Source organism: Rattus norvegicus, chromosome 5, assembly GCF_036323735.1.
Source record: "Rattus norvegicus strain BN/NHsdMcwi chromosome 5, GRCr8, whole genome shotgun sequence".
NCBI classification, from domain to species: Eukaryota; Metazoa; Chordata; class Mammalia; order Rodentia; family Muridae; genus Rattus; species Rattus norvegicus.
In genome coordinates, this window is record NC_086023.1 from 62186792 (window position 1) to 62207895 (window position 21104).

Consider the following 21104-nt stretch of genomic DNA (forward strand, 5'->3'; position numbering starts at 1 on the left):
GGAAGAAATAAAGAAAGAAATTAAAGACTTTTTAGAATTTAATGAAAATGAAGGTACAACATACCCAAACTTATGGGACACAATGAAAGCTGTGCTAAGAGGAAAACTCATAGCTCTGAGTGCCTGCAGAAAGAAACAGGAAAGAGCATATGTCAGCAGCTTGACAGCACACCTAAAAGCTCTAGAACAAAAAGAAGCAAATACACCCAGGAGGAGTAGAAGGCAGGAAATAATCAAACTCAGAGCTGAAATCAACCAAGTAGAAACAAAAAGGACCATAGAAAGAATCAACAGAACCAAAAGTTGGTTCTTTGAGAAAACCAACAAGATAGATAAACCCTTAGCCAGACTAACGAGAGGACACAGAGAGTGCGTCCAAATTAACAAAATCAGAAATGAAAAGGGAGACATAACTACAGACTCAGAGGAAATTCAAAAAATCATCAGATCTTACTATAAAAGCCTATATTCAACAAAACTTGAAAATCTTCAGGAAATGGACAATTTCCTAGACAGATACCAGGTACCAAAGTTAAATCAGGAACAGATAAACCAGTTAAACAACCCCATAACTCCTAAGGAAATAGAAGCAGTCATTAAAGGTCTTCCAACCAAAAAGAGCCCAGGTCCAGACGGGTTTAGTGCAGAATTCTATCTGACCTTCATAGAAGACCTCGTACCAATATTATCCAAACTATTCCACAAAATTGAAACAGATGGAGCACTACCGAACTCCTTCTATGAAGCCACAAGTACTCTTATACCTAAACCACACAAAGACCCAACTAAGAAAGAGAACTTCAGACCAATTTCCCTTATGAATATCGACGCAAAAATACTCAATAAAATTCTGGCAAACCGAATCCAAGAGCACATCAAAACAAATCATCCACCATGATCAAGTAGGCTTCATCCCAGGCATGCAGGGATGGTTTAATATACGGAAAACCATCAACGTGATCCATTATATAAACAAACTGAAAGAACAAAACCACATGATCATTTCATTAGATGCTGAGAAAGCATTTGACAAAATTCAACACCCCTTCATGATAAAAGTCCTGCAAAGAATAGGAATTCAAGGCCCATACCTAAACATAGTAAAAGCCATATACAGCAAACCAGTTGCTAACATTAAACTAAATGGAGAGAAACTTGAAGCAATCCCAATAAAATCAGGGACTAGACAAGGCTGCCCACTCTCTCCCTACTTATTCAATATAGTTCTTGAAGTTCTAGCCAGAGCAATCAGACAACAAAAGGAGGTCAAGGGGATACAGATCGGAAAAGAAGAAGTCAAAATATCACTTTTTGCAGATGATATGATAGTATATTTAAGTGATCCCAAAAGTTTCACCAGAGAACTACTAAAGCTGATAAACACCTTCAGCAAAGTGGCTGGGTATAAAATTAACTCAAATAAATCAGTAGCCTTCTACTACACAAAAGAGAAACAAGCCGAGAAAGAAATTAGGGAAACAACACCCTACACAATAGACCCAAATAATAAAAAGTACCTCGGTGTGACTTTAACCAAGCAAGTAAAAGATCTGTACAATAAGAACTTCAAGACTCTGAAGAAAGAAATTGAAGAAGACCTCAGAAGATGGAAAGATCTCCCATGCTCATGGATTGGCAGGATTAATATAGTAAAAATGGCCATTTTACCAAAAGCGATCTACAGATTCAATGCAATCCCCATCAAAATACCAATCCAATTCTTCAAAGAGTTAGACAGAACAATTTGCAAATTCATCTGGAATAACAAAAAACTCAGGATAGCTAAAACTATCCTCAACAATAAAAGGACTTCAGGGGGAATCACTATCCCTGAACTCAAGCAGTATTACAGAGCAATAGTGATAAAAACTGCATGGTATTGGTACAGAGACAGACAGATAGACCAATGGAACAGAATTGAAGACCCAGAAATGAACCCACACACCTATGGGCACTTGATTTTTGACAAAGGAGCCAAAACCATCCAATGGAAAAAAGGGAGCTTTTCAGCAAATGGTGCTGGTTCAACTGGAGGTCAACATGTAGAAGAATGCAGATCGATCCATGCTTATCACCCTGTACAAAGCTTAAGTCCAAGTGGATCAAGGACCTCCACATCAAACCAGATACACTCAAACTAATAGAAGAAAAACTAGGGAAGCATCTGGGAACACATGGGCACTGGAAAAAATTTCCTGAACAAAACACCAATGGCTTATGCTCTAAAATGAAGAATCGACAAATGGGATCTCATAAAACTGCAAAGCTTCTGTAAGGCAAAGGACACTGTGGTTGACAAAACGGCAACCAACAGATTGGGAAAAGATCTTTACCAAGTCTACAACAGATAGAGGCCTTATATCCAAAATATACAAAGAACTCAAGAAGTTAGACCGCAGGGAGACAAATAACCCTGTTAAAAAATGGGGTTCAGAGCTAAGCAAAGAATTCACAGCTGAGGAATGCTGAATGGCTGAGAAACACCTAAAGAAATGTTCAACATCTTTAGTCATAAGGGAAATGCAAATCAAAACAACCCTGAGATTTCACCTCACACCAGTGAGAATGGCTAAGATCAAAAACTCAGGTGACAGCAGATGCTGGCGAGGATGTGGAGAAAGAGGAACACTCCTCCATTGTTGGTGGGATTGCACACTGGTACAACCATTCTGGAAATCAGTCTGGAGGTTCCTCAGAAAATTGGACATTGAACTGCCTGAGGATCCAGCTATACCTCTCTTGGGCATATACCCAAAAGATGCTCCAACATATAAAAAAGACATGTGCTCCACTATGTTCATTGCAGCCTTATTTATAATAGTCAGAAGCTGGAAAGAACCCAGATGCCCTTCAACAGAGGAATGGATACAGAAAATGTGGTACATCTACACAATGGAATATTACTCAGCTATCAAAAACAATGACTTCATGAAATTCGTAGGCAAATGGTTGGATCTGGAAAATATCATCCTGAGTGAGCTAACCCAATCACAGAAAAACACACACGGTATGCACTCATTGATAAGTGGCTATTAGCCCAAATGCTTGAATTACCCTAGATGCCTAGAACAAATGAAACTGAAGACGGATGATCAAAATGTGAATGCTTCACTCCTTCTTTAAAAGGGGAACAAAAATACCCTTTGCAGGGAATAGAGAGGCAAAGATCAAAACAGACACAGAAGGAGCACCCATTCAGAGCCTGCCCCACATGTGGCCCATACATATACAGCCATCCAATTAGACAAGATGGATGAAGCAAAGAAGTGCAGGTGGATAGGAGCCAGATGTAGATCGCTCCTGAGAGACACAGCCAGAACACAGCAAATACAGAGGCGTATGCCAGCAGCAAACCACTGAACTGAGACTAGGTCCCCCATTGAAGGAATCAGAGAAAGAACTGGAAGAGCTTGAAGGGGCTCGAGACCCCATATGTACAACAATGCCAAGGAACCAGAGCTTCCAGGGACTAAGCCACTACCTAAAGACTATATGTGGACTGACCCTGGACTCTGACCTCATAGGTAGCAATGAATATCCTAGTAAGAGCAACAGTGGAAGGGGAAGCCCTGGGTCCTGCTAAGACTGAACCCCCAGTGAACTAGATTGTTGGGGGGAGGGCGGCATTGGGGGAGGATGGGGAGGGGAACACCCATAAAGAAGGGGAGGGGGAGAGATTAGAGGGATATTAGCCCGGAAACCGGGAAAGGGAATAACACTTGAAATGTATATAAGAAATACTCAAGTTAATAAAAAAAATTACACAGTATTAGAGAAATGTATGTTAATATATCCCAGTCAATCAGCCTGGGATAAATGCCGAAGATTTACCTTTTTAAAATGAGCATCTGTACTGAATTGGGTTCAAGAGTGGCTAGAATTTCTTATATGACTTTGAGGCAGAGAGACAGAGAGAGGGACAGACAGACAGACACACACACACACAGAGGCAGAGACAAACAGACAGAGACAGACAGAGACAGAGCGAGAGCAAGCGCACATGTGGTGGTCAGAGAACAACTTATGAGAGTTGGATCAAACTCTGGTTTCAGTCTTGATGACAAGCTTCTTTTTTGGGGGTGGTATTATTTTATTTACATTTCAAATGTTATCCCCTTTTCTGGTTTCCCATCCATAAGCTCCTACCCCCTCCCTCTTCTTGTAAGAGGGTGTTCTCCCACCCAGCCACTCACCCCTTCCCGCCTCTCCACCCTGACATTCCCTTATACTGGGCGGGGGGTGGGGGGGGCCAGCCTTGGCAGGACCGAGGGCTTTTTCTCCCATTAGTGCTCAACAAAGCCATCATCCTCTGCTACATATGCAACTGGAGCCATGGTTCTGTCCATGAATACTCTTCAGGTGGTGGTTTAGTCCCTGGGAGCTCAGGTTGGTTGGTATTATTGTTCTTATGGGGTTGCAAGCACCTTTAGCTCTAACTCCTCCAATGGGGACCCTGTTCTCAGTTCAATGGTTGGCTGCTAGCATTCGCCTCTGTATTTGACATGCTCTGGCTGAGCCTCTCAGGAGACAGCTATATCAGGCTCCTGTCAGCATGCACTTCTTGGCATCAACAATATTCACTGGGTTTGGTGGCTGTATGTATATGGGCTGGATCACCAGATGGGGTAAGCTCTGAATGGCCATTCCTTTAGTCCCTGCTCCAAACTTTGTCTCTGTATTTCCTCCTCTGAATATTTTTGTTTCCCTTTTAAGGACTGAAGCATCCTCACTTTGGTCATCTTTCTTCTTTGGCTTCATGTGGACTGTGGATTGATTGTATGTTGGATAATTCCGACTTGTGTGAGGTAGAATCCCATGGTCGTTTTGATTTGCATTTCCCTGATGACTTAGAATGTTGAACATTTCTTTAGGTGCTTCTCAGCCATTCGATATGCCTCCGTTGAGAATTCTTTGTTTAGCTCTGTGCCCCATTTTTAAGTAGGGTTATTAGACTCTCTGGAGTCTAACTTCCTGAGTTCTTTGTATATATTGGGTATTAGTCAATGACAAGCTTCTTTACCTGAGCTGCTGAACCATTTCTAGTTCCATCCATTTGCCTAGGAATTTCATAAAGTCATTGCTGGCTCAATAACTAGACTTTTTTTTTTAACTGATTGTGTAACTCAATGAAGGAGTCTTCAGCTCAGCTCGGTAGCATAGTATGGGTTGAGGCTCATTCCCCCTTTAGCACAGGAACACTGTGCTTTGATGTGAGAGACTCTGGAGGGGGTTTTTGTTATTGTTGTTGTTTGCATGTTTTTTTTTCTAGGTTTTTTTTTTCATGGAAGAAATTCCGTTGCTTATTTTCTCAAATTTAATTAAAAAATTATTGGCATAGAAATCATCAGTGTTCGTTAAAGAAAGGTCCACAACAACAACACAATACAGATTCCTAAGACTTTTGACTCAGAATCTTTGAAAGCAGGATCTAGGAATCTGTATTTTTTAAAAAAAATATTTATTTTTCTAAGCCAGGCAGTGGTGGTGCACACCCTTAATCCCAGCCCTCAGAAGGCAGAGCAGGCAGATTTCTGAGTTCAAGGCCAGCCTGATCTACAGAATGAGTTTCAGGACAGCCAGGGCTACACAGAAACCCTTCCTCAAAAACAACAACCATCACCAAACCATTTATTTTTAATTTTGTGTTTGCCTGTGTGAAAGCTTGTGCACGTGTGAGTGCAGTTGCCTGTGGACCCCAGAATAGTGTGTCAGATACCTTGTTGTGGTAATTACGGTGTAATTACGGTTCACAACTGTGAACTGCCCCATTTGTGCTGTAAGCTGATCTTAGGACCTCTGCAAAGCAATACATGCTCTTAGTTGCTGATCCATCTCTCCAGCCCCCAAATCTGTATTTTAAACAAGATCTTTGACTAATTTATTAGTTATTTTATTTATTTACATTTACATTTATTTATTTATTTACATTTCATTTTGTCCCCTTTCCCACTTTCCTCTCCACAAGCTTCCCATCCCAATCTTTCCTCCCCTTTGCCTCTATGAGGGTGCTCCCCTCATTTTTGCCTCACTACTCTAGCATCCCCTTATGCTGGGGTATTAAGCCTCCACAGGACCAAGGACCTCCCCTCCCTCAGTGATGCCAGATAATGCCTTATCTGCTACATATGTAGCTGGAGCCATGGATCCCCATGTGCACTCTTTGGTTGGTGGTTTAGTCCAGGAACTTTGGGTGGTCAGGTTAGTTGATATTATTGTTCTGTCTGTGGGGTTGCAATTCCTTTCAGCTCCTTCAGTCCTTCTGCTAACTCTTCCATTGGGGGTCTTATTAAGACAAATGCTGTTGAGTTTGAGAAGAATCTATGTCATTCGATTTGTCCTTCAGCATAGATTTTCTGTGCCTAACATGGGAGAAGCCCAAAGACAGAGCCTGTAAACCTTAGCTCTGAGTTCTGCTTGGTTATGCATGCCTCCAATTCCAGCGTTTGGGAGATGAGTCAGGACAGTTAGGGGTTCAAGGTCATCCTCCAGTACACGGTGAATTTGAAGACAGATACTTTATTCTGATGTTCTGGGAGTTTGCAACCTGTAGAGTGTACATAGGGTAAACCAGATGAAGGCACATAATGAAAAAACAAGATTTTAATACAAGTATTAAGAAGAAAAAACCAAGTATACTGAGATAGAACGTATATATGAAAGATGAACGCATTTTAATAATGTAGTTTGGTTAAGGGCATACAGCCTAGTTGAACATTTGCCTGGTGGAGCACATGCATGATGCCCCAAATGCAGGGCACAGGTTTGACTTGTTGCTGGATTATTTTGTTGAAAGCTACAGCAATGAATATCTCTATTAAAGGTACAAGAAAGCTCAGCAGTTCCTGATCCCTTCCTATGCCCCTATGTCACTGTCAGTAAGGTCAGTGTCTTTAATTTATGTTAGAATGATAACGATGTCCTACTGTGGAAAAAAAAACACAGTTTGATTAGTTTAGTTTTGACTTATAGTGGTACACCACAATGAAAATACGAAGATTTTCCACCTGTGTCTTCATGCTCTTGCCATCTCCTGACAACATTACAGGCTTCCTGTCACTGTAGATCTGAGTTCCTAAATTTTTTGTTGTTTTAAACTTTTTTTGAAAATAGAGTCTTCTTTCATACAATACATACCCACCACCCCCAGCTGCCCCCCACCCCCAGCAACTTATGTCCCCCCAGCTCCAGTCCTTCTCCATTTCCCTCCAGAAAGAGCAGGTCTCTGAGAGACAACAGACAGGCTGAAACGTGACACAGTAAGAGAAGGCGAAAGCTCTCTCAGTGAGGCTGGACAAAATAACCCAGTAGGAGGGGCAGAAGTTTTGTGAATTGGCGTTACCTGGGGAATCGATGTTGTATCCAACTGGATTGTATTAATTTTGAATCAAATTATAGGACACCAGTCGGTGTCTCCTAGAGATTTGCTTGGCATGTGACAAAAATACTCATTTTGGCTAGAGAAATGTCATGTGTTATAACTATGCTTTCAGTTCAAGAAGTGTTCACTGTTGCATTGAGCGTGAAAGTAGCAAAAATAGTGTGATTTTTCCAGTCTCTTAGAGAGTGCTAGCTCGTTTACAAGACTCTGTAACAGGTGCCACTGAGCAGGGAGGGATTGACTTTCTCTGTTAAACCTGTGAGCAGCAAAGATTTGAGGCTCTCCAAAAGTGATAGCATTACCATGTTAATTAAAATAGCCATTTTTATACTCACTCAGCATGTGTGAATGTCCAGTTAAGAGAATGCTACTGATTCATTTCTGTAGTATGTTTGGCTGTTTTGTTGCTTGTTTCTCTTTGGCATCCCGTGATAGGTAATGCGTCTTCTCTGCTCACGTTTGGCATTGTACTGGATAACGTGTGGAAACTTTGGATGTCTGTTCCTTCCATTGCATGAAGTCTGTGTTGCAGCTCTCATTCATTCAAATTTCTCATTGAAGTTACTGCTTTCTGTTTACTTCTGCTGACCACAGGTGTCCTGCCTACAGGATTTCTTTGCAGAGTCTGGTAAACAATTCTACTTGTTTCAAAAGACTTTGGGGGAGGGGGCTGAGGCAGGGTTTCACTGTGTAGCCCTGGCTGTCCTGGGACTTGCTTTGTAGAGCAAGCTGGCCTTAAACTCAGAGATCCACTTGCCTCTGCCTTCTGAGTGCTGGGATTAAAGGCGTGCACTACCATGCCCAGTACAAAAGACTTGTTTATTAATGTGTAATTTGTATACAGTACACTTTGCCCTTTGGTATATGTTGTTAAAATTTTTTTTTCTTTTTTTTGGAGCTGGGGACCGAACCCAGGGCCTTGCGCTTCCTAGGCAAGCGCTCTACCACTGAGCTAAATCCCCAGTCCCTGTTGTTAAAATTTTTAGCAAGCCATATTTGTATCCTCTACCGTAGTTGAGATATAAGCCAGTTTCTGATCTCCCCAAATTCCTTTTACCTCTTTGTAGTCAGCCTCCTCTACTCTTAGTTCATAGCAACTACGAACCTCTATATCTAGTGTTGCCTCTTTCAGAATGGCATGTGAGTGGAATCATATAGCACTTAGCTTCCGAGTCTGTGGTCTCTAACTTGTAATGTGTTTGAGACGCACCTCCGTGTGGCAGCAGCTCATCCCTGTTACTCCTGACTAGTACACTACTCAGGGAGTGCGCCAGTTTGTCTGCCGGCTTGTCAGCTGAAGGGCATTTCTATTTCCAGTGTTTGTGGTTCTAAAAACTGAAACAAGCAACTGCAAGTGTTCCTGTATAGGTTTTTGTGTGAGCGTGTTTTTGTTTCTTTTGGATAAAAATCAAGTAGGGCTATGACTGGATTGTATGATGTGTGCATAACCTTACATGAAATGCCAAAAGCATTCTCTGGAATGTTCTGCCCTTTGCATTCTTGCTAGAAATGTATAAGAGCTCCAGTGTCTCCAGGACCTCACAGATTCTTTGTCTGTCAGTCACTGAAGTCCTCTTCCTTCCTCTTCCTTCACGTTTAAAAGGTGATTGCTGGGGCTGGGGATTTAGCTCAGTGGTAGAGCGCTTACCTAGGAAGCGCAAGGCCCTGGGTTTGGTCCCCAGCTCCGAAAAAAAGAACCAAAAAAAAAAAGGTGATTGCTATTGTTCTTCTCTGTAGCCCCTCCTCCTATATCATCTCTGGTTTCTTGACAACAGTCTTGCTTCGTATCACAGGCTGGCCTTGAATTCGTGACTCTCCTGCTTCAGCCTTCAGTGCTGAGGTTACAGGTGTGTACTTGCATGACTAGCAGTCCATCTGTTCATTCGATCTTTCTGTCTGTCTGAAAGTTAAGCACATGCTAACCCAGTGCTCCATTTCTGCGATACAGCCACAGCTGTCTTTTTAGTCCTAATCTGCAGTCTGCCCAGTGTTCTTATGTACATATTTGTTTTTATTCTTAAGTAGTTTGTTTAAGTTTCTGTCTTTAAAAATAGTAATTGCTATTAAAATTTATTATTTAATAAAATTTAATTTTATTATTTAATGAATTTAATAAAATTTAAATATGTATAATTAAACATCAAATAATACTAATAACTATTATTGTTTGGATCCATGTGCGTGTGAGACAAAGAGACTGTGCTTGCTATGGTGTGCATGTAGCGTCAGAGGACAGCTTTTCAGGAGTTAATTATCTCCTTCAGTCGTTTCTTAAGGCAGGGCATTTCCTCTGCTGCAGATTCCAGCTTCGAGCTGACTCTCCTGTCCTCACATTTCATTTTGCATAGGAGTGCTGGGAATTATAGATACCAGCCAGCACATTTGACTTGTGTGAGTTCCAGCATCAAACTCCAGTCACCAGGCTAGGCTTCTGCTTTTCATTAGGTAATATTTAAACCAACACAACAGAAGAACAAAATACAAAAAGCCATTTTTTCCCTCTGGAATTTATATCCTAAAAACATTAACATCTCTTCTCCCCATCTCTTTTCTGAGTGCTCTTTTCAGATGCCCAGCTGTGTATTGGACCAAATTCAATTAATGTATCCAATAGATACACCAGAGTTGATCTCTTCTCAGTGATTAATGTTACATTCATCTATTAGCTCAGCTAAAAAGCCTGCTACTGAGTTACTCATCAAGCCTGCTTGGTTTTACCTTCAAAATGTCTCCTCGCTCTATCTGCATCTTCCTACCCTCTCTGTGACATATATAGCTCAGGCTGTTGACAAATGTATACATCAGCTTCCCTAGCAGCCCCATTGGCTGCACTGCACCATGGCTCTGTCTATCAAATAGAACACTGGATCTGATTTCCTTTCTCTTAAAAGATGTAATAGCTCCTTTTCTGGAGAATTCTACATTCCTAACATTACTTGATTTCTGAGTACTACTAAAGATGCCCTATGATTGGATGCTTTCACAGTAAAACTGTTCTTAATTATTGTCCTGTTAACTAGTGAGATGCATTTTGGGGATGGGGAAGGAAACTTCGTTGACTAACATAGTATTACTTCTGTTACAGTGCTTTTGGACTGAAGTAGTGAGAATAGAGACTGGATTATTAGCACCCCTGAGCAGTGGGGCATGCTCCAGCCCCTCAGGTTTAGGATGGTGCTGATAGCTGGGATCAGATTATACATTCAGTTTCTTTATGTAATAGGTACATACTTAATTAAGGAGAAGAAACTGTGCTGTGTTTTGGACTGCTCAAGGAGGGGAAGCTTTGTCTGCAGGGAGAGCCACCTCTGGGTGAGAGTTAGTGAGAAACAGCCTTATCACTTGCCTGGAGCAATATATGATTTTTTTTTCGATTTTCTTTTAAAAAGAAACAAGGTAATTACCCTCTAGCAGTTGCCATGGCAACAGTACTATAGCCTGGGAGAATTTTCTTTTTATCCTCTACCCATGACTAGGCAATAAACTCAATTATAAAAAAAATTTAAATGGCACACCAAACCAGTGTACCATCATCTCTGAGGAGTAAACAGAGGAGATATACATGGAAGGAAGAAAGTAAGTGCCAGGGAAGAAAGGGGCTACCGGTGATCAGCTAAACAGCCTGTGACCCAGTAGTAGTCATCTTTGCTCAGCATGGGGCGTGCAGGTGAACGGAACCAGCTTAGCCATCGGCTGATGCCCTCAGAATTTTGGGTCTTAGTGTAAATTTTCAAGATACCACATGTTCAAAAATCTGAGTCTCCTGGACAGTGCATATTCCTTGTGGTCCTTACCACGCCAGAGAGCACAGACCAGGGAGTTGTTTCCTTTCTACCACTCGTCTATTAGGAACCTTTAAGACAAGCAAAAACCTGCAACCTGGCAACCAGCAAATAAATGATAGCTGCTGACCAAGTTCCAGGGACCAGTCACGTGCTGTGTGCTTCCTCACCTGATCCTCATGACACAGGACATGCTATTCTTCCTCACCTGATCCTCATGACACATGACATGCTATTCTTCCTCACTGATCCTCATGACACATGACATGCTATTCTTCCTCACCTGATCCTCATGACACAGGACATGCTATTCTTCCTCACCTGATCCTCATGACACAGGACATGCTATTCTTCCTCACCTGATCCTCATGACACAGGACATGCTATTCTTCCTCACCTGATCCTCATGACACAGGACATGCTATTCTTCCTCACCTGATCCTCATGACACAGGACATGCTATTCTTCCTCACTGATCCTCATGACACAGGACATGCTATTCTCTGGTTACAGTGAGGCAGTATCTGCAGTGATGTTTCCAAGACCACATTGTTAGTAGAAAACAGAGCCAGGAGATTGGGCTTTAGCTTAAAAATAATTTTCCTAATCAGGAAGTTAAATTATTTCCTTTTTCCTAGGATTAACTGTTGATTTTTATCTAATTTTTTGATCCAGATTTAGTTTGGGTATAGGAAAGGATTTAAATTTCACTAATTTCTTACTTTTTTCTTTGAAAGTGGATAGTATGTGCTTTTATTTTTTCTATTCTTTAAAGCTTTTACTTTGATAATCTTAATTAAAATGTTTAAGATAGTTCAGAAAAGGTGCTTTTCTCTGAATATCCAATAAGCTAGGGTATTTTATTATATATTAGAAAACTAGAGGATGAGTTTTTAAGAGATAGACATTGCTCTTCCCCACTTCTAAACCATCCCCTCTAGAGTATTAAGAGTGGATCTCAGATGGATGCTCACCCTTTGCACCTGTTAAGATGGCCGAGCTTCTTATGGCTAAACTTGTGGCAGGCCCAAGTTTAGAGAGTATGGGTACAAGGGAGTGCCTTTTGAAACAGGAGATCAAGACTTATTTTGACTAAGCAAAGACATTTGAGCTCCTAAACAATATTCTGAGAGACCTAGAAGGAAGTTCGAATAGCACCAAATCAGCAATTTTGTTCTTTAGTAAACAGCAAAGAGCAAAAATATTGGGTAGATTTTCCTCAGGGTTTTAGAAGGTAGATAATCAGTAATATAAAGCTTGTGGCAGGAGTATAAGGCATATAAGGATCGGTGGGAGGGAGAAATGATCTTTTATTTTTAATTCCTACTAAAATTATATCTGTCATACTTCTTTTGCTTCTTCTTTGTGGTTTCCTTAGGTCACTGGACCTATTTGGGCTGGGGAGAGCATCAGAGTACGTAAGCATTTCAATTCCTTATCATTTTCTAGACCCCTTTTCTGGAGAGAGAGAGAGAGAGAGAGAGAGAGAGAGAGAGAGAGAGAGAGCGCGCATGTGTACGTGCCAGATTGGGTGTGGCATACAAACATGTGTGCCATTGTGGGAGTGTGGAGGTCAGAGGAGTTGGAGGACTTGGTTCTTTCCTTCAACATAGATTTTGAGGATTGAGCTCAGGTCATCAGGTGCCTGTACCCCCTGAATCATCTTCTAGCTCAATGTTTTTTTATTTGTTCCCTTTAATGTTTTCTCTCTCAGCTATGAAGCTAGATGTTCATGCATATCAGTACATGTAATTCAGTTCTCTTTTCCTATTTAAATGGTGGCAGGGATGGGGTGGGGAGCAGGAGAAAAATGAAGAGAAGGGAAAAGCGGACAGTGATTTTGATTGAGAGTTAGACAACAGAGTCGAGGTTAATAGGAGGACTGAGCTACTTCCTAGACACAGGGGTGCTATCAGCCTTTTGTGTTGGCACTGTTGGTCTCCTGACACAGGAGTGCTATGACCAGTAGTTTATTCTGAGCTGAGCTGAGACAGGATTGTTGCTGTGCATTTAGTGTGGCCATGTGATGGTAATGCTGGGAAGATCTGAAGCATAGAGCGATGTTTCTGGTTCGTTAGTCTAGCCAAGTTTCATCTTCGGAAACAAGAGACAGGAGCCATGGCTTGTCTTCTCCTTGAAGCATCCGACCTATGCTAGAATCCACCTTTGTTCTTGAGGCCGGTGAGCAGGCAGCCAGTTCTTTCTAGCAGAATGCTCATTTCTAGGCTGACTTTGTCCATTGGACAGGGCAAGAACCAGCCTCAGTGGCACCAAGCAGATGGATGGTTGGAGTTATATGGTCATTGTCATTGGAATGTGTAAGTAATTCCTGTGGCTTGTGTCCTAGAGAACTGCTCCAAATAGCCTGGGAAAGATCAGAAATGTTAAGATTCTCAAGTTGAAAAAACTAAGTCACAAAGAATACATGTCAGTTCTCTTTTATTTCTTCTCTGGGCAGCAAAGTTCTAGTAGTATTCAGGATTTAAGGGGATTACATACCAGAGAGGGCAGTGTTCAGGATCTCACTCAGTTTTCTTGAGTGTTTCCTGTGAGGTTGGAGGAACATCCTTGCCACAGCTTAAATGATCTTACCTAGGTTACACTTACTATTTTTGCCTTTCATGCACATACTGAGTGAAGTACCAAGCTTTTCTTAGAATATATATATTCTAATAGAATATGAACATACATACACACATATATAGACATACACACACACTTTTGTTATGCCATCGTCTGAACTCAGGCAGGTTTTCCCTTCCCTCTTCACTTTTACCTACTGAAGAGCCATGGTTCTTTGGAACCATGTCCCTAAAGTTTTTCCTCCTTCCCCATCAGAAAGTGAATCTTCTTTCCCTTCAAGTCCTTTCAAGGCCTCACTTTGTAGCCCTGGCTGGCTCAGAACTCTCTTACGTAGATCAGGCCTCAAACTTGGGTATGTGTCAGCACCCGGCTGCTTTTTAAACTTTTCTCCTTAAACTAGCTCACAAGTCCCTTTGGCGGAATGACAGACAAACTGGGACTCAGCAATTGTCTTTTTCTGTAAAGCTATTTTCTTCTCTAGGTCACATGGCACTGAGGGGTAAGTCATAGAGGCTGTGTCTGACACACTAAGCAGCATTCTATTCAAGCTGAAGGGTTTACCTTTCCCTTGATTTCTAATTTGCTTCAATGCTCAAATATGTTTCTTTCTTGCTCCCCTTACCTGTAGACTAACATTGAAGCCCTGGAGTCCTTTTCACTGCCTGTTTTTCCTCAAGTTTTTTTAAAACATGATATCCTTGCTCCAACCCAAGGTTAAGTTCTTCTGGCCAATACTTGACAGAGCTCACATTGCCTAGGCTGGTCTTGAACTTGCTATATAGATGAGGATAGCTTTGAATTCCTAATCCTCTTGCCTCTACCTTGCAAGGTCTAGAGTTATAGATGTGTGTTTCAGCAGTTCTGTCTGCATTTTTGTTGTGTATTTGAGTTTATTGGGTCTTTGTCATTTCTGCTCTATGAACACAAGTCAGGATTTTCTGCCCAAGTGTAAGTTTGATCTTACAGTCTTTGGGAGATTTCTTCAGCCTACACCGCTACTGAGATTATCTTTCAAAATTACTGTTATGAGGTGCCCTTATGTGCTAACAGCATTGCCATTTGGGATTGGTGAATGTTTCTTTTCTTTACTAGGAGCCAAATAGGAACTTGGCAAAAAAGGACATGTGGGACCTTGTTAATTGTACACATATGGGTATAGTATCGGATATGGCTTCTCTGTAATGTGGTTTACATAGTGTTAGGTTCAGTCCTTCCCAAACACAGTTTTTATATGTGATGGTGGTTGTTTTAGTTATCATTAAGAAAATCTGGCTAGTCGCTGCTGGTTTTGAAAGCAATACTAATTTCGATTACTATTGCGTTGTCAAGTGAGTGTGCATATGTTTTCTGCTTCTCTCAGCCCACGCTCGGGGTAGGAATTCTGAGCACAGGGTGTAGACTCTTGATCGGAATTATTAGGGAACTTGTATCACAGAGGACAGTTGTGCCGCTGTTCTGAAGCTGCCTGGGAGCCTTTGCATTGATAGACAAGCCCTGAGCACGGCTGTCGGACTCTGGGCCTGGCTTCTGATATGCATGCTTATTTGGCTCAGCCCATGCATTTTAAAGGCTGTAAGCTCCAGACCAACTTTAAATTAAAATTAGAATATATTTTCTTCTAAGACACGGAAACGACATTTTCCCCTCTGTTCTTTCCCCTTTGATAATCGCAGAGTCCCAGAATCTCTGAGAGATATTTCAAAGCAGAGCTTAATTAGGTCATTCTAGCTAGAAAACTGGAAGCAGAATTCCAGAGAATTTTGCATTGGGAAAATGCAATTTAGGTGTTCCTCTCAGGATCAACAGTGAAATGGAACTGTCATGTCCTTATCTCATGATAAGGAGGCAGACCTTTTGATGTCTCCGGACTTCTATGCAGCTAAATTATTACTCTTCTTTTTAAGCTTCAGGTGTAACCTAGGTTAGAACAGGAAACATTCTGAAAACCTACATAAAAGGTGATTGGTCTGTGTTTTTCCACAGCCTTTGAAGACCCTGATAGTGCCGTTGATGACCGGGACAGTGACTATCGAAGTGAGACCAGCAATAGTGCCCCACCTCCTTATCACACGACTACCCAGCCCAACGCGTCTGCACACCAGTTCCCTATGCCAGTGCCACTGCCACAGCAGCTATTTCTTCAGGGAAGTTCCCGAGACTCCTGCAATGACTCTATGCAGAGTTATGACCTTGATTACCCAGAGCGTCGGGCCCTCAGGTTGGTATTGATCCAGGTTCCTTAACGGCAGCTGGCAGGCAGGGTCCTGGTGATCTGATGGCGTTGGTAGTGGAAGTGTAACTGTATGACGGGTCTTGGTCTTCCCCACACACTTACGTCTACACGTTTCCAAAGCAGTGCTTGTCTTCGTGAGCCTATCAGTGAGGCCATGCTCACCTGGTGAGTGGTTGAACAAAACCTGCTCTATCTACCTCATCTCTTTTCTGCATCAGTAATTTTGACAAACAATTTACTAAGATTTGACCAGTATAAGTGTTTGAATAGTCTTTCCTGTTCATTTCCTTAGAAGTTCATAAGAAAACCGATACAATTGTATTACAGCAGATTTGGTATTTTTGCTGGAACTTGATTCATTTTATTAATTTCTTCAATATGCAATATTTTTATGTTTAGATAAATTTTAAGGTAGAATTCGGCATTCAATGAAGAATGTCCCACTACATGCATGGTCTTTCTCTCTCCCATATCTTCCTGTCTCCTGGTTTTCTTTATATTACTATTTTTATGTGCCCTTCCATAGGTAAAACTCATACATAATAAGTATAAGGGAAAGACTTACACATGTGCTCATCCTTGCTCCCCAGTATTTTAAAACACCATTTCAATTAAAATTGTGGGGAAATAATATAGTGGATATTCATACTGTTGTTGCCTTGACTTAGTTGCATCAACACATAGCCACATTTATTTGACTTCATCATCTCTAATATAGTAATCCACATGTGCTCTTCTTCCTGACATTTTACAGTAGCTGAAGACATCACCTTACAACACTACACAGTACTTGAGCACATAACTTCTGAAAAGGGGACTTTATCTTACATAAACTTAATGCTCTGATAATACTAAGAAGTTTTATAATACAATACAATAACATAATCCAAAACACAATTTCTCTACTTTCCCCAGTGGTTTTCGTGCACATTTTTCCTTTTTCTTTTAAAAAACTTATTGTATTTTATTTTGAATCAGGGTCTCATGATAAAACCCAGGCTTATATTTTCCCTTTTTAAAAATAAAAAATAATATGTAAAATCTTTGATATATGATCAACCTAGTCAAGAATCAAAAAGCATTATATTTGGTTTTCCTATTTCTTTAGTCTCCTTTAATTTACCAAATTTCCTTTGCCGTGTTTTTTCCCCTAGCTGTGTAAGACACTTTCTTTTTTGAAGAACCATGGTTGTCTGTTTTGAGACTGTAATTTGGTTTTCTTTGATTATTTCTTTGTGTTTAGAATCAGTTTAAACATTTCTGGCAGAGATACTAGGTAGGGTGATGTTCCCTTCACAGTTCATCAGAAAGTGCAAGTACTTTGTCTTTTTGTTACGGACACTTTATTTAATATCCTGGTAAAGAATTCTACTATATGCTATATTGTTCCCCAATATAAAGATATTTTTTCTCATTTGTAACCAATTACAAATAGTTTTACATTTGTATGGGATTACATTAGTATTCTATTTTCCCAACAGTTTTTACCAATGATTTTTAACATCTATCGATTCTTGCTCCAATCATTTATTTTATTGGTGAAAGATTAGTTATTTTTAAAATACTTTGAATGTAACTAATAATTTTACCTTTTATAAGTCACCAGATCATAGAGATGATCTTACCCCGCCCACTGCCATTTCACTAAATTGTGCATTGATGAATTTTTATCTGGAACTTTAAAAGGCCATGTACCTGCTAGCCAATATCATGTCCTAGTTTACTGTTAGTGTTAAAAGGATTTTCCATGATGTTTCCATACCAAAACATAATTGATATTCTGAATCTAAAACAAAATATATTATTACATATTAAGAATCCTATGGAAGCTGGAACTCCTTCTTAATGGTTGTTGACTGAATGCATGCGTTTATTGTTCGTTTGGTTCTGGTAGTGCTGGGGGTTGAGTTTGTGCCGTGTGCATGTGAAGCCAGGCACTCTGCTGCTGAGTTATCCCCAACACACTTTGCACTCTTTATTGTTCCGTGACCCATTGCATTGAATTAAAGTTGCTCACAGGAACATGGGTGAGAGGTTAGGTAGAGGGATTTTGGGAATTTACCGCATTGCTTTTTATGTTATTTTAATTTATTTACTTACTTTAAGCTGCAGGTTCTTGATATACTGCCAAGGCAAGCCTGGAGTTCCTGAGCTCACCTGATCCCCCTGCCTCAGCTGCCACTGGGCTGAATGCATACATGTTTTATTCATTGATAGTAGTTTATACTAGCCTATTTTTTTTTTTTGGTTCTTTTTTTCGGAGCTGGGGATCGAAACCCAGGGCCTTGCGCTTCCTAGGCAAGCGCTCTACCACTGAGCTAAATCCCCAACCCCTGTACTGGCCTATTTTAAGGAAAATTGTATCAAAATTTATTTTACATTTGACCTTCCCTCTGTGTGTGCAAGCATAGATGTACAGGCCAGCACTATACTAACTGCACACTCTTCCAAACAAATTAGCTTACCTAATCATTACATTATCTTGCTCATTTCCCTGGTTGTTACTATAATAAATATCATTTAGAAGCACATTGATGCCATCTATATTTCAAGTTACAAACTATTTCTCTAAAATTTTTAGATAGCCTAAAATTTACTTGTATCAATATATAAAATGAGGTTTAAAAGTAACTATCATTTTGAACATAGGAAAAATTAATAGGATTTAAGTAATTGTTTATTACTTTTTTTGTTTAAACTTTTTTTTGAGACGGAGTCGCACTATGTTGCCTTGACTGACCTGGCTTAGAACTTACTGTGTAGATGAGGCTGGCCTCAAACTCCCAGCACTGGGATTGTTTAGGCAAGTGTTCCCCATGCCCAGCTAGTTTTTTTTTTTTTTAAATCTGATGTTTTGAAAACATTTTTCCTTTAGAAAGGTTGGAAGACAGGCTGGGGAGATGGCTCGGTGGGTGAAGCACTTGCCACACAGTCTATCAACCTGAGGTAACATCCTCAGAGCTAAGTAAGAATTGAATCCAGTAGCACAATGATAGTAACCCCCACCCGGAGTGGAGAGGCAGAGACAGGAGATCAGAAACTTGTGAACAAGTTTGGTATAGACAGCATTGAAGAATAAGAGACCTCATTTCAGGCTGCGACCTGCACATGTGTTCTGTGGCACCTGTGACCCATATTCACAACACGAACACATATGCATATATCATACACAAACTACACTTAGAAGAGATGATGTTACTAGCATTAGTTATAAAGTATAAACTGTTCGTAGATGTAGTCTCAAAATATTAGGTTACACAATTGTTTTAGCAAAAGAAGTTGAAATTCTCTAAGAAGCAAATGTGTTTTACAGAAAAAATAGAAGCATAAAAATAATTTCATTTACTGTAGCTATGGCTGCCTGTAGATTTATTTTGGAATAATATTCTTTCCACATTAGAGTTATGTTTGGGTTATTTGAGAGTGATGAAGAGAGTAAGGAAATTCGTTGGAGAGTAATAAAACTGTGTTTTAAACAATGTGTTGTTTAAGCTGGATGTCATGGTACAGGCCTTTAAGTCCCAGTACCCAGGAGTCAGAAACCAGTGGAGCTCTGTTGGGTTCAAAGTCAGCCTGTCCTACATAGCAAGTTCCAGGATAGAAAGGGCGACATAGTCACTGACTTTAAAAACAAGTGAGCAAGCAAACAAACAAACAAAAAAAATGTGTGTGTGTGTGTGTGTGTGTGTGTGTGTGAGAGAGAGAGAGAGAGAGAGAGAGAGAGAGAGAGAGAGAGAGAGTGCTGATTTTCTTACTCAGCCATTTTAGAGAATGCAGAATAACAGGGATTTATATAATTTGATGTTTGACAACCAAGTCTATATTCACTATCTAACTTTAGTGTTGAAAGGAGTTACCACACTGTCATTCTCAATCAGGAAAAACTTTTAGTGGCTTCATGACCACTTTGCTCTGCATTCCTATTACTTTCTTTCCTTTTTGTTTGCTTGTTTAGTGGTTTGAGAAAGATCTTACTGCATAGCCCTGGATGTCCTGTAGCTCACTATGTAGACCAGGCTGGCCTCAGACTCACAGAGATTTATCTGCCTCACCCCCTCTTCTACTGGCATAAAAGGCAGGCATCATCAAGCCTGACTGTGTTCCTATTTCTTAAGTAAGTATCTGATCCCTAAGAGAACATACTAAGCTGAAAACCTCCTAGTCTGTAGACTCCTTCTGTGTAGAAATAGAGAAAGCAGGCAGTCTCTGATGAATGAAGGGTCAGCTGGCTTCTGTACTCACTGTTTAAACTAGACCTGGAATTTGCAATAATCACCATGGGGAGGCATAGCCCTTTATGACCTTAGTTCTTTTGGATTCACAAGCAAAAAATTACACTGCTTTAAATAATTTGCTCGTTTGGTAGTGTTATACTTCTGATGGCCAAAAATTATTTTTGGAATGCAAGTTTTTTCTTTTTAAAGATAGACATTTGGTTATAATCTTGTGTATACTGCCTCAAATATAACATTCAGCAAGTTAACATTTAGGTTTCTTTTTAGACTCAAACACATCAACAAATATAGGTTTCTTGAAATCTTTTAATACTTTTTTTTGGGTGTACTTAACTGTTCTAAACTTGGGCATTCTGAATTCAGTGTGGGTATTAATAAAACATGTATAAACTTTGTTTCTCAGAAAATAAAAAAAAACTGAAAAAATTAGCAGTGATAAATGGTAACAAGTGAAACTTAAATTGATATTAAAGCTGTTGTTTTTCTGATGTAGAAAAGCTCGGTACTGACACAAGATTGGTTCACACATGTGGAGTTCCTTTTCATGTTTTTTCTGTTTGAGTTTTTTTAAAAAATCATATTGGAAATTTTAGTATTGTAAACCCATTAAACAGGTACTGAGTCTAATAACTCATGTCTTCCTTTTCTCTGTTTCTTTTTCCATTTTCTTTATTCCTCCAATTTTAACCTCTTACATCAGACAAGACTGGCAGGCTAAGAATGACAAAATTAGGATTATTTCAGCTTTTTCTAATGTTAATTATGAAGAGCAAGAAAATAAATATGAGATGAATGGGAGAACATCACAAGACCTTCTAGAAAATAGCAATATATATTTGAAGGAAGTAGGGGTCAAAGAAATGAGAGCCTTTTCAAAAACTGATGAGAACCAC

The 21104-nt window shown here is 40.1% G+C and overlaps 1 protein-coding gene across 8 annotated transcripts in view; it reads left to right on the forward strand.

The window, feature by feature from the left end:
* Unc13b (unc-13 homolog B) overlaps positions 1-21104 on the forward strand; it is a 215076-nt gene that overhangs the window by 101983 nt on the left and 91989 nt on the right. For 4 of the 8 annotated variants that reach the window (XM_039110717.2, XM_039110722.2, XM_039110723.2 and 1 more), the window contains exons 8-9: positions 12539-12574; positions 15727-15961. In XM_039110717.2, coding sequence (XP_038966645.1) covers positions 12539-12574; positions 15727-15961 — 271 coding nt within the window. The remainder of the gene's footprint in view (positions 1-12538; positions 12575-15726; positions 15962-21104) is intronic. The other 4 variants (XM_063288360.1, XM_063288364.1, XM_039110721.2 and 1 more) reach the window with 1 other exon arrangement.